The sequence below is a fragment of the Schistocerca gregaria genome, chromosome 4, assembly GCF_023897955.1.
Source record: "Schistocerca gregaria isolate iqSchGreg1 chromosome 4, iqSchGreg1.2, whole genome shotgun sequence".
Taxonomy (NCBI): domain Eukaryota; kingdom Metazoa; phylum Arthropoda; class Insecta; order Orthoptera; family Acrididae; genus Schistocerca; species Schistocerca gregaria.
Window position 1 is genome coordinate 115,813,024 of NC_064923.1, and position 14,737 is coordinate 115,827,760.

Consider the following 14,737-nt stretch of genomic DNA (forward strand, 5'->3'; position numbering starts at 1 on the left):
ACGGCGAGCTGCTGTCCGCTCGTTAAACTGTTCTCCAGCTGTGAGCAAACCCGCCCGCAGCCACCTACTGGCAGCAACCTAATGGACCCATACAGGATGTATAGCCGAGGTACTGTATGACAGGGAAAAGGTGGGGCAAGGCGATGGTCAGGAATGTTTTCGCCGCATACAGATCTGTCCGATTCGCCAGTAATAGGCGAAATACCCTCAGCCTTCAAAAAGAATATAATAATTCCAATCCCAAAGAGAGCAGGGTTTGACAGGTGTGAAAATTACCGAACTATCAGTTTAATAAGCCACGGCTGAAAAACACAACACGAATTCTTTACAGGCGAATGGAAAAAAATCGTAGAAGCCGATCTTGGGAAAGATCAGTTTGGATTCCGTATAAATGTTGGAACACGAGATTCAATACTGACCCTACGACTTATCGTAGAAAATGGATTAAGGAAGGCAAACCCACGTTTCTAGCCTTTGTAGACTTAGAGGAAGCTTTTAACAATGTTGACTGGAATACTCTCTTTCAAATTCCGAAGGTGGCAAGGGTAAAATACAGGGAGCGACAGGCTATTTATAATTTGTACAGAAACCAGATGGCAGTTATAAGAGTCGAGGAGTATGAAAGGGAAGCAGTGGTTTGGAAGGGAGTGAGGCAGGGTTGTAACTTCTCCCCGATATTATTCAATCTGTATATTGAGCAAGCACTAAAGGAAACAAAAGAAAAATGTGGAGTAGGAATTAAAACCCATGGAGAAGAAATTAAAACTTTGATGAAACTGTAATTCTGTCAGAGACAGCAAAGGACTTGGAAGAGCAGTTGAACGGAATAGACAGTGTCTTGAAAGGAGGATACAAGCTGAACATCAACAAAAGCAAAGCGAGGATAATGGAATTTAGTCGAATTAAATTGGGTGAAGCGGAGGGTATTAGATTACGAAATGAGACACTTCAAGTAGTAAAGGAGTGCTGCTATTCGGGGAGCAAAATAACTGATGATGGTCGAAGTAGAGAGGATATGAAATGTAGACTGGCAATGGCAAGGAAAGCGTTTCTGGAGAAACATGTTAACATCGAGTACTGATTTAGGTATCAGGAAGTCTTTTCTGAAGGTATTTGTATGAAGTGTAGCCATGTATGGAAGGCAAACGTGGAAAATAAATAGTTTAGACACAAACAGAATAGCAGCTTTTGAAATGTGATGCTACAGAAGGATGCTGAAGATTAGATGGGTAGATCACATTACTGATGACGAGGTATTGAATAGAATTGGGGAGAGGAGAAATTTGAGGCACAACTTGACTAGAAGAAGGGATCGGTTGGTAGGACATGTTCTGAGGCACCAAGGGATCACCAATTTACGGTGAAAATTGTACCGTAGGGCACGACAAGGTATACGCAACATAAATTAAGAATGCCTACGGATTGACACTAATGTGCACAGTGTTGGGTGTTGTGGTACGTCTGTAACTCTATTTGATAGTAATTTCAGTACCCTGCTATTTCTGTATAAAGCGACGATTGTTAAAAACATGTGCTAATGCACTTCAAAATCACTTGAACACGACTGTACGACGAAATTTTCAGCGTGACAAATAATCATACTTCCTACAGTTCATTGGTGTAAATGTCATTCCATAAATACAGCATAATTGTGGCACCAACCACAGAGGAAAAGTATGGAAATCTACATCGTTACTCTGCAATTCACACTTAAGTGCCTGGCAGGTGGGTGTCAACAAAATATTTTCGCATTCGGAAGAGAAAGTTGGTGATTGAAATTTCGTAAATACATCTCGCGTCTCATATCAGTGATACTCTCACCCCTATTGCGCGATAGCACGAAACGGGCTGTCCATTTTTGCACTTTTACGATGTCCTCCGTCAATCCTACCTGGTAAGGATCCCACACCGCGCAGTAGTATTCTACAAGAGGACGGACAAGTGTAGTGTAGGCTCAAAAATGGTTCAAATGGCTCTGAGCACTATGGGACTAAACTGTTGTGGTCATCAGTCCCCTAGAACTTAGAACTACTTAAACCTAACTAACCTAAGGACATCACACACATCCATGCCCGAGGTAGGATTCGAACCTGCGACCGTAGCAATCGCGCGATTTCGGACTGAAGCGCCTAGAACCGCTCGGCCACCGTGGCCGGCAATAGACCGTTTCCTTCGAGGTAATTCATAAAGTTGGAACACAATATATGTTCTGAAATCGTGCTGCATATCGACTTTAACGATATGGACCTGTAATTTAGTGGATTACTTCTACTACTTTTCTTGAATATTGGTGTGACCTGCGCAACTTTCCAGTGTTTGGGTAAGGATCTTTCGTCGAGCTAACGGTTGTATATGATTGTTAAGTATGGAGCTAATGCATCAGCGTACCCCGAAAGGAATCTAATTGGTATACAGTCTGGAGCAGAAGACTTGCTTTTATTAAGTGGTTTGAGTTGGTTCACTACTCCGAGGATATTTACTTCTACGTTACTCATGTTGGCAGCTGTTCTCGATTGGAATTTTGGAATATTTACTACGTCTTCTTTTGTTCACTGTTCTTCATTTTCAAGCACAATATAGCAGAGCACGTACACTTTTGTTGTGCCGGGCAGATTTCCGGGCTGTCCCGTTCACGATAGCTCCCAGACTCAGCCCCTCACTGTTTTCACCAGACTGCGTACTGACTGGAGGTCTAGGCGATATTTCCGCGTGTTTCGGATATGTAATGCATTCAGGATTCACGTGCCGTAGCTTACGGAATGAAAAATTTTGGTCGACACGAAAACCTGCTTAGGTGAATAGATTTATGGAGGATGGCGCGTTTAGGACACAACTCACCTGCCGCCGGGTGGCGTGACGAACGAGGCATTACGGCAGAAGCCATCCGTCTCGAGGCGGCTGTCCGGACGAGGAGCAGCAGCTGTATGCCGTCTGCGCGCACCTACCTGCGTGGCATAGCTAGTGGCCGCTGGCTGCACTCTACTGTATACTGGCTAGGACCGCGCCGCGACAGCTCTGCGCCGGCCTCTCACACACATACACACTCACACTCACAACATGTGTCCAATATTAAGCGTTGCACCGCTGCTCACTGACGGAGCTATAAAAGGAATAATGCTCCTGCAAACTATCATAATATACATATAATGAAAATTAATTTTCGAACTGTTTTGCATCTTTACATTCAGTATAGTCTTTCCGGTATTTATCCTTAGCCTACAGAAACTGCTATTAATAAGTACCGGAGTGCATCGACCAACAAAGAATCCAAATGTGCCCAAGTGGTACCAGAATACTTCTCTGTCACAGGGAGAGGTCAACATGAACAGAGTTATAGTGACATGAAATCCAGTGATCAGGAACTGTAAGCTTACACCTTTTCTACCATTGCTGGACAAATTCTGGACATGAAACAAACTGGTCAAAGAAAAAAGTTTTGCACCACCCTAGCGAAGAGCCAAGATTTTTGTAGTGTCGGCTGCTGTGCTGAGACACGCGAAGCACACAGCGAGTGCCGCTGGCGCCGCATACGATGTCAACAACTGGCGCAAGTGAACGCGTCGTCGCGAGGTTAGCGGCAGCGTACACACATCGATACGGAGCTGCCCTTGCAACCAGAGTGAGCAACCGTATAAGGTCGCCATCTACCAACACTCTGATTGGCCGGACCTGCGGGTTTAAGCGAGCTCCCTGAGCTCGTTTAACTACTTCAATCTACGCTGCTGCTGCTGCTGCTGGATTCACGGCGACTGAACCGTACTGTGGCCTCCCTGGCTGGAAACTCGCGACGCGTCGTTATCGACTGGTTGACAGTGGTTTAGACTTTTATTCTCTACTAGTGACTCTGATTTCTCCTTGTCGCTACAGCCAGCGAAGTGTTGTGTGGTCGAACCTAAGTTTTGTTTTGAGAGACAGAAGGTCAAATAAATTTGGTTATCACGGAATATTTGTTGTGTTATAGTGCGGACATAACAATTTTGCTTCTCTCTAAATCAGAAGTTTAATTCTTGACGACCTTTTCACTTCAGAAAATCGTTACGTACAATCACCTACACAATGGAGGTAAGACAAAAGTGTATGATCTCAGTACAGTTAAACAGAGCGCCGCGACTTGTCGGCATTCGTTAACGAATTTGTGCAAACTGTTCAATGTTTGAACATCCCTCTAACATGAAACTTCCTGGCACATTTGTGTGCCGGGCCGAGACTCGAACTCGGGACCTTTGCCTTTCGCGGGCAAGTGCTCTACCAACTGGCAGAAGTAGGACCGTGAGGACGGGGCGTGAGTCGTTCTTGGGTAGCTCAGTTGGTAGAGCGCTTACCCGCGAAAGGCAAAGGTCCCGAGTTCGAGCCCCGGTCCGGCACACAGTTTTAATCTGCCAGGTAGGTTCACATCAGCGCACACTCCGCTGCAGAGTGAAAATCTCATTCTGGATCCCTCTAACAGTCATTTCAAATTTAGAACGTACGCGAATTTCGCTTTAATGCACGTGGAACTGGCGTACGTCCGACAGCGACATCATTTGACCACCTTTCCACACAAACGGCACTGAATATCTGCCTCGCAGTACTCGCTGACCGTTAACAATACGAGGTGATGACTGAGTATGGAGGCGTCCAGGGCATTGCCCGCCTCTGGCTACGAAATGCCGCGCGTTCAGCAACGGGGTCCATTAGTTACGTCTTACGTCGATATAACTTATGATGATGGACGCCTGACATCGCTGTCGAGGGTAATCTGACACATGCGCAGTATTTGGACAGGATGTTATTGTGCAGCTGTGCAGTCATCATTTCGATGATGGGTTCGCCGTCTGCCACGAGCGCACTGCGTCCACCTCGTGCACGCCTCTCTTCAGAAGACAGAAATCAATCGAATGGGATGAATTTTTAGACAACATAGTTGTATGGAGATAAGCAGCGCTTAATTATAATTAATTACTCAAAATGACAGTCACAATCGCATTATTTATTTTGCCACCAACGGGTTTCAACCCGCGATGCGGTCATCTTCAGGGCTATTTACACCATTTGGTCTCTCGGTGGAGTCGTCACCCTACCTGTGCACGGTTGGTAAGTTGATAGTAAGTTGGTAAGTTGACAGTTACCAACCGTGCACAGGCAGGGTGGTGATTCCAGCGAGCGACCAAATGGTGTAAATTGCGCTGAAGATGACCCCATCGCGGGTTGAAACCGGTTGGCGGCAAAGTAAATAATGTGATTCTGACTGTCACTTCAAATGGGGTGGCCTGCGGTACCAGCGCATGCGCTGGAATGGTTGGAATCTGCATTACGTCGTCGCAGGATCCCCCCTTCCCTTCACACAATGAGTGAACACGAGAGGCCCATTGCTGACGAATGGGAGAGGTTTAAGCAGTACCACTTTGTGATCGGCACGGTAAAGGAGATGTTACAATGCAACGCGTTTACAGTGAAGCAATTCCTATTTTACATAAATAGTAGACAAACAACATGACCTGGCTTTTTTCGGGGAATGAAGAAATGTGTGGACGTCGGATGGCCCCGCACCAGTAAGGAATCTTTTCTGTCGTTACCAATTTTAGCTACTAAAGAATGTAAAGAGCCGTAAAACTGTCGTAGGCACTGCGAATGTAATCCTTATCTGCCATGCACAAAAAGAGCCGAGGCTTGTTTCTCCCACACCTCTCCTGCCCCCACAGAAGCCCATAAACTAAGCGGTGATCGCGTGCTTAAGCTGCTACCATCCTCCGCATTTTTGCACGTTATGTTGTGATTATACGAGGCATGTTTTTTAAGCAAGTACCGTTTTGAAATTAGAAAAAGACGTGCTAAGATATCTTAATAATTTTATTTTTCCATGAAAAGCTATACCTAAATCACGCACTGACGCCATTACAATCTGATTCTTCCTTGTTTACATTGTGTACTGAGTGTTCAAGATGCTTCCGATAATCGTGAGTCCCGCCGATTGTGAAGTACGGGGCGTTATAAGATTAATATTCATCGTGAGATCTGTGCAGTATAGGAAGAAAACATTATGAGTGATGGAATGGTAAAGAGGAGGACATTACTGTTTAACGTCTCTTCGACAACGAGGTCATTAGAGACGGAACACAAGCTAGGATTGGGAAGGACACCGGCCCTTTCAAAGGAATCATCCCGGCATTTACCTGAAACGATTTAGGGAAATCATGGAAAACCTAAATCAGGATGGCTGGAAACGGGTTTGAACCGTCGGGAATGGTGAGAAAGTGGGTGAGAGCATTTAAAGATTGCCGCACAAATGTGCACGATGAACAACGGAGTGGGCGTCCTTCAGTCGTTAATGGAAGTTCGGTGCAGGAAGTGGACAATAAGGTGAGAGAAAACAGACGCTTTACGATTTCCTCCTTGCGGGATGACTTTCCTAATGTTGCTCGTAGTGTTTTGTATGGCATTGTGAACGAGCACTTGAATTACCGAAAATTGTGCGCACGTTGGGTACTGAAAATGTTGACGGATGTGGACAAAGCCAAACGTTTAGACAGTGCACTGACTTTCCTTGGGCGGTGACGATTTCTTAAGCCAAATTGTTACGGACGATGAAACATGGGCGGCCTACGCCACTCGAAAATCAACGGAAGTCGAGCAAGGCCATCGTTTTCTGCATGACAATGCGCGTCCGGATGTGGCGAATCAGACTAAAGGTCTCATCACATCTTTTCGATGGGAAACTATAGACCATTCTCCGTACCGCCCCGATCTTACGCCCAGTAACTACCATCTGTTGCTGCACTTGAAGAAACACCTGGGCGGTGAGGGCCTCCAAGTGGAAACAGTGGTGATGCAGTGGTTAACAAGTCAGGCGGCAGACTTCTATGAGGAGGGTAGACAACAACTGGTACAACGTTAAGACAAGTGCCTCAATACTGACGGAAATTACGTAGGAAAGTAGATTAAGGTACAGGCTTTGATGTAAAAATAAAATTATTGAGTTATATAAGCACGGCGTTTTTAAAATTTCAAAACGGCTCTTACTTAAAAATACACGCCTCGTAGTAAGATGTGCGTTTTGAAAAAACTATTGTTTCGCTTTGTTTCTCTTTTTTAATTTGACAAGACTTATTCTTTCGTTGCTTGTCCACCTGGAATCTTACGGCCACGACACGGAATTGGTGCAAAACTCTTTCCGTGTCGCCGCAGCAGTGCAGCCGGGGCGATACTCACTCTTGCCGCTGCGGAAGCCGTGCGAGGCGTGGGCGGCGCGTGCCCCGGTCGGCAGCGGCACCGGCACCGGCAGCGGCAGGCCGCAGACCAGCGCCAGCAGGCAGAGGGCGCGCGCGGCCCGCATGTCGGCGCGTCGCGGCCGCCGCCGCTACCTCGCCCACATCGCAGCGCCCGCGGTCGCCACCTGCGGCACCACAGCAACAACGCAACACCCTGTTACTGAGAGAAAAAGACGACGCACCACCAAGTTTCTGCCCAAATGGGACGGATGTACATCTGCGGAATAACAGATGATTACAATGTCAGAAAAACTTGGATGACTTACTTAAGAGAAAGAGCTTCACAAACTGAACAACTCAATAACGTGTCGGTTCACCTCTTGACCTTATGCAAGCAGTTATACGATGGCTACTGTGCCAAACTCTATCCTATTGGCCTCTAGATCATCAAAATCTCGAGCTGGTTGGAGGGCTCTGCCCCTAATACCCAAGAATTCTCAGTTGGAGAGAGACCCTTCGACCTGGCTGGTCGTGGTAGGATTTCGCAATCACAAAGATCAGCAGTAGAAACTCTCCCCGTGTGCAGGCTGGCATCATCATGCTGAAATTTAAGACACGGTTGGATTGGCATGACGGGCAACAAAACGGGCCGTACAATATCGTCGTTCGAAAATGGTTCAAATGACTCTAAGCACTATGGGGAGTTAACATCTGAGGTCGTCAGTCCCCTAGACTTAGATCTACTTGAACCTTACTAACCTAAGGACATCACATACATTCATGCCCGACGCAGGATTCCAACCTGCAACCGTAGCAGCAGCGCAGCTCCGGAGTGAAGCGCCTAGAACCGCTCGGCCACTGCGGCCGGCAATATCGTCGTCTTACTGATGTGCTGTAAGAGTGGCGCTGTCAACAACCAAAGGAATCCTGCTGTGAAATGAAAAGGCAACACAGGCACCCACTAGTGGCAATTGTGACGTATGACCGTCGATACACAGGCTCCTATCTCACCGCTATCCGGGGCGTCTTCACACACGTCTGCGGCCTGGACTCTCATTGACGGGAGTAGAACTGTCCCGCTTAGAATTCAATTTCGATGACCTATGAAGCCGCATCTGGAGATGCCCCGGATACCAACTTGACTGGCGCCCGCTGCACGACCCGACAGTCAAGAGTGGTGATCTGGGGTGTTATTTCTTTTCACAGCACGACCGCGGCACGTCGATAATGCTTTGCATCCCGTTTTCTATGCCTTCACGGCAAGCCACCCTGTGCTTGCATTTCAGCAAGATAATAGCCGCCCGCACACGGCGAGAGTTTCAACTAGTTATCTTCGTGCTTCTCAAACCCCACCTTGGCCAGCAAAGTAGACGGATCTCTCCCCACTTCAGAACGCTAGGAGCATTACGCACAGGACTCTCCAACCAGTTCTGGCTTTTGACGACCTAACACACAACTGGACAGAATTTGGCACAGGCTCAAGGCGTCATCCAGCAACTGTGTCAATCAATGCCGAGCCCAATAACTGCTCGAATAACGGCTGGAAGCTTTACTGGCTTACTCAGTTTGTGAGGCTCTTTCTCTTGAATAAATTAACCAATTTTTCTGAAACTGTAATTTATTTGAACATGTACATTACCTCGGTCCTGTCGCATATGGAATAAATCAAAAACTCTGAAAACATTGTACCAAAACTGTCATAAAGCTGTAAATGTATAAGACACATTTATGTATAAAATACTTTTATTTAAAATTATTGGATGTGAGGTCCGCCAGTTATGCAAAACAACGTTTTTCTTAGTACCCAAACATGTTTCGGCACCACTGCCTCATCATCAGTGGGTTTCCGTTTTTATTTATTCTGTAATGTGAACATTGTTGTTAAATGATTAGATAATTACGTGCATCTTTAGTTCAAACAATAGATCATTTCTTTTTGTAAATACCTTTACATTTGGTTTGCATGAATTTCCTGGATCACTTGTGTGTTGATTACTACAGGTAGCTTATCATCTGCAACCGAACGATGTTGATGAGAAAGTTGTAATTTAGTTTGTCGTTATGTTTTCGCGCCAATATTCTCTTTTACGCGGTACGACAGTAAGAAAACTCTAATGTCAGATACTCCATGATAACGAGAACATAACTTGTGGATCCTCTCCCATCATTCCGAGCACCCGTCTTCCCGTCTTCATCTTCCGAGGACACGTCTTAACGCTCCTACTGGCAGTTACGAATGAAAACTGGACCAAATAAGTGAGTGTTGAGATCCACGTTTCGGTGTTACCCACAGAAGGCGCTCTCTTTCCTGGCACTAAAAAGTAATTACAGAAGCAGAGAAGAGTGTGTCGGTTAAGTTTTGGGTAGAACTCTGGCTATAGCCTACACAACCTCCGCTGCATATGGTAGAATGTATGCAGTGACCGGACAGCTTGTCTCAGTGACTTACAATACTGCCGTAGACGACCACAAGTCCCTTTCCATCAGCCTCGGATGTCTGCTTCTTTCTGATGTTATCACACCGGTTTCTCCAAGGACTGTCAAGACCGCATTCTTCTAGCCGCGAGTAGTTTCCCGGACATTTGAGCAGGAGATGTGGCGTGAATTTCTGGAAAACATAGCGACGCACCTGCTGCCATTATGTCTGACCTGTCACGCTAAGACACGCGTACGGTGTGTGTGTGTGTGTGTGTGTGTGTGTGTGTGTGTGTGTGTGTGTGTGTGTAGATGTTTCTTTACGCAGTGAGGAAAAGGAAACAAGGTGACTACCTACATCTTTCTTTAAAACGTGTAAGTTGTCGATGGAAACTGACACGCATCTGACATCTGTCTATATATCTACACTACACAATCCACCTTACGGTGACATGTTCGTCAAAAGGGTAATATATAAGACAGTTCTCGTAAAGGAGAGAAGGTTAAGAGTTTAACGCTTCGTTGACAGCGAGGTCACTTGAAAAAGACCGCTATCTCAGCCTCAGGTAGAAAAGGAAGGAGGAAGTGATTAGCCGTGGTCTCATCAAAAGATCTTAACAGAAACACTTACAACTGGACTTCAAACGTAGATTTGAGCCTCATTTCCGCGTCATCATTTAATATACGCGCGCGCGCGCTCGCGCGCGCTCGCGCGTGCGCGCGCTCGCGCGTGCGCGCGCTCGCGCGTGCGCGCGCTCGCGCGTGCGCGCGCTCGCGCGTGCGCGCGCTCGCGCGTGCGCGCGCTCGCGCGTGCGCGCGCTCGCGCGTGCGCGCGCTCGCGCGTGCGCGCGCGTGTGTGTGTGTGTGTGTGTGTGTGTGTGTGTGTGTGTGTGTGTGTGTGTGTGTGTGTGTGTGTGTGTGTGTTTATACAGAATTGTGGTGTCACCGCCAGACACCACACTTGCTAGGTGGTAGCCTTTAAATCGGCCGCGGTCCGGTAGTATACGGCGGACCCGCGTGTCGCCACTATCAGTGATTGCAGACCGAGCGCCGCCACACGGCAGGTCTAGAGACACTTCCTAGCACTCGCCCTAGTTGTACAGTCGACTTTGATAGCGATGGTTCACGGACTAAATAAGCTCTCATTTGCCGAGACGATAGTTAGCATAGCCTTCAGCTACGTTATTTGCTACGACCTAGCAAGGCGCCATTATCAGTTACTATTGATATTGTGAACTATGTACCGTCAAAACTGACGTTCTCCATTAATGGATTAAAGTTAAGTATTCCACCAGCTACGTCCGTTTTCCTAAAGTCTAATTTCCTTGTCCTGTTCCAGACCTCATGCCAGCCTGCGTGAATGGTTCAAATGGCTCTGAGCACTATAGGACTCAACTGCTGTGGTCATTAGTCCCCTAGAACTTAGAACTACTTAAACCTAACTAACCCAAGGACATCACACACATCCATGCCCGAAGCAGGATTCGAACCTGCGACCGTAGCAGTCGCACGGTTCCGGACTGCGCGCCTAGAAACGCGAGACCACCGCGGCCGGCAGCCTGCGTGAGCTAAAAGGCGTGCCTTTTGGCCTCCTCTACTAACACGGCGTTGGCTCTCCTGCCAACCACAACAAGAATTTAGCTGAAGCAGTGGTGTCGCTAAACATTGCCAGATGAACAGGGCGTAATGAGGGAAACTGCTGTCAGACCGATAGTGAGCGGAGCCGGCCGTTGTGACCGAGCGGTTCTAGGCGCTTCAGTCCAGAACCGCGGTGCTGCTACGGTCGCAGCTTCGGTCCCTGCCTCGGGCATGGATGTGTGTCATGTCCTTAGGTTAGTTAGCTTTAAGTATTTTTAAATGCGAACATTTTTAGGCTAGGCTTTACCGTGGCTGTTACTGACATTAAATGAAACAACAAGTTCACTGTTACCAGTGACCGTTTTATTTATTTCCACCACGCATTTCGACGGTTTAAATCTCCATCATCGTGTGGATTTTCATAAGTAAGTATTACATTTGTGTGTGTGTTGTGTTACGATTTTTGGAGGAACTTCTGACACTGCCTAGTGGAGAAACAAAACACTATTTCAGAATATGGTTTAGGATTACTTTTGACAAAAAAATTAAACTGATATCTAATGGTAAACATTAAATAAGTAAACTTTGCAAAAGGAACCTGTGACCACTGAAGGTACTGTAGTTTACTTATTTAATGTTTGCCATTTGATATCAGTTTAATTTTTTGTCAAAAGTAATCCTAAACCATATTCTGAAATAGTGTCTTGTTTCTCCACTAGGCAGTGTCACAAGTTCCTCCAAAAATCGTAACACAACACACACACAAATGTAATACTTAGTTATGTAAATCCACCCGATGATGGAGGTTTAAACCTTCGAAACGCGTCGTGGAAATAAATAAAACGGTGACTGGTGACAGTGAACTTGTAGCTTTATGTAGTTCTAAGTTCTAGGGGACTGATGACCTCAGAAGCTAAGTCCCATAGTGCTCAGAACCATTTGAACCATTCGATAGTGAGTGGACCCGTAGGCCCCAGCTGCGGTTAGGAATAGATTTAAATAAAATATCAAAATCGTCCCTATTACACTGGTATGTTTTATTCTCCATCGATTGGTTTGGAGGTGGGCTCACGGCATCGTCCAGCGATAGAGGCCTAGCCGGCATGGCCACTACCTTAAGGCCAGTGATAGGATGGAATTGTAGCGGCGGCTGTGCTGCGCCGCGCAGGTGCGCGTCGTGCGGCGTTCCGGTCGGGTGGTCGCGGGTTCGAGGCGGCCGCGACCGGCCGCGGAATGCACCTCACTCAAGGGCGCTCCCAGCCTCGCTTCGCGGCCTCTTACTTACCCTGCAATTTTCCTAATTCATTCCGCCGCCTGTAGACGTGCCTCTTTAATCGGGACCACACCCAAATCCCTCCCGGAACTTCACGAAATATGGCCGTCGCACGCTCGAGTGAAACGCGGGAAACATACTAATTTTCCAAGCGGTCAAAAATGCTGCTCGTCGGGCAGAAGTTTTTTTACGGCTAAATCTGTGCGCAGCGTTTTGCAGATACAGGAATAGTCACACTTTTGCCTGCTTGGAACTTTGCGCACTAAAGCAGGATTTTCCCCATTTGTGTTTCGATGCAGCACAGTTCGTTTTATACTGTACACAACTTCCTTGCACCATTATAGAAATTTTTGAGGTAACATACTGCGATAAATGTATTATATCTTTGCCATCGGGGCTCGAAACGCATCGAAGACACAAACCGTAGTCCCTGTAGATTTAGAGGCGGCATAGTTATATGCCACGTAATCGCCGGCAAGATAAGTCAGCTGGCTGTGGAACTACAAAAACGATAATATAATCAGCCGCACAACAGATGGAAGTTAGTTCTCTTCAAGCAGATCACCACCAGCTACGCTACGTCATCATCTTCTCGCCGCCACCGCCACTGTCGATTGTCTCTGAGAATCACTTCGCACCATACCGTTGGACTGCCGATTTCGTCGCCTGACTCTGTAATACCGCCATGAGACCGCTGTCAGCTGTGCTCAATTACAGGTAGACTCCTAAAGATTACCTCTGTTTTACTTCGGGCTATGTCGCGCAGAACACGATGAACTTGCCCACGTTAGTATGAAGTGTCACTGATCTAATCCTGTGATACAGCTGAACGTCTGCATTTTTAAGTGTCTGTTCTTTCTATTTCCTTTATTTTCTTGTGCACTTTTAATTTTTTCCCAGAGACGAGGACCCGACGATAAAAGCTGTACTTTGTTGGAAGGTAGGAGACAAGATACTGTCAGAGGCAAAGCTGTGAGGACGGGGCGTGACTCGTGCATGGGTAGCTCAGATGATAGAGTACTTGCCCGCGAAAGGTAAAGGTCCCGAGTTCGAGTCTCGGTCCGGCAGACATTTTTAATCTGCCAGGAAATTTCACATCAGCGTACACTCCGCTGCAGAGTAAAAACCTCATTCAGGATTCCTCCTTTTTTCCAATGTGTCACGTCGTCGCACTTACCCATGTTTACGTAGAAAGTCCGCTGAAATCATAAATATGTCACTGATCGCTACTGCCTTATGCTCAGATACAGGCAGTGCACACGCGTCTGAGCTCGTTTTCGATCGCTGCGCCATCTCTGAAGGCTTGGGGTGACTAATTATTATAAGTTTGCATTCGCAACAGATTGTGCAGACAGTATCCACATACACTGAAGCGGCAAAAAACTGGTATAGGCATTCGTATTGAAATACAGAGATATGTAAACAGGCAGAATAAGGCGCTGCGGTCGACAGCGCCTATATAAGACAACAAGTGTCTGTCGCGGTTGTTAGGTCGGCTACCCCTGCTACAACGACCGGTTATCAAGATTTAAACGAGTTTGAATGTGGTGTTATAGTCGACGCACGAGCGATGGGTCACACCGAGGTAGCTATGATGTGGGGATTTTCCCGTACGACCATTTCACGAGTGTACCGTAAAACATCATATTTCCAACATCTTTGCTGCTGGAAAGAGATTCTCCAAGAGCGTGGCCAAGGAAGACTGAAGAGAATCGTTCGACTTCCCCAAACTGCTGGAGATTTAGATGCTGGGCCATAAACAAGTGTGAGCGTGCGAACCATTCAACGAAACATGATCGATATGGGCTTTCGGAGCCGAAGGCAAACTCGTGTATCCTTGATGACTGCACGACACAAAGCTTGACGCCTCGTCCGGGCCCATCAATACCAACACTGGAGTGTTGATGACCGGTAACTCTTTGCCTAGTCGGATGAGTGTCGCTGCAAATTATATCGAGCGGATGGCCGTGAACAACCTTATGAATCAATGGACCCTGCATGTCAGCAGGGGCTGTTGAAGCTTCTGGAGGCTCTGTAATGGTGTGGGGCGTGTACAGTTGGAGTGATATGGAACCAGTGATACGTCTAGATACGAATCTGACAGGTGTCACGTACATAACAACCCTGTCAGATCACCTGCATCCATTCATGTTCATTGTGCATTCCGACGGACTTGGGCAATTCTAGCAGGACAATTCGATAACCCACATGTCCAGAACTTCTACACAGTGGATCCAGGAACACTTTTCTGAGTTTAAACACTTCTGATTCCCACCAAACTCCC

The 14,737-nt window shown here is 46.9% G+C and overlaps 1 protein-coding gene across 4 annotated transcripts in view; it reads right to left on the bottom strand.

Moving 5' to 3' along the window:
* LOC126268110 (epidermal growth factor receptor) overlaps positions 1-14,737 on the bottom strand; it is a 706,996-nt gene that overhangs the window by 74,302 nt on the left and 617,957 nt on the right. For 2 of the 4 annotated variants that reach the window (XM_049973623.1, XM_049973625.1), the window contains exon 3: positions 7,189-7,372. The exons of the other annotated variants lie outside the window; for them this stretch is intronic. In XM_049973623.1, the coding sequence (XP_049829580.1) occupies positions 7,189-7,312 (124 nt within the window). In that variant the 5' untranslated portion in view covers positions 7,313-7,372. The remainder of the gene's footprint in view (positions 1-7,188; positions 7,373-14,737) is intronic. 4 annotated transcript variants of the gene reach the window in all.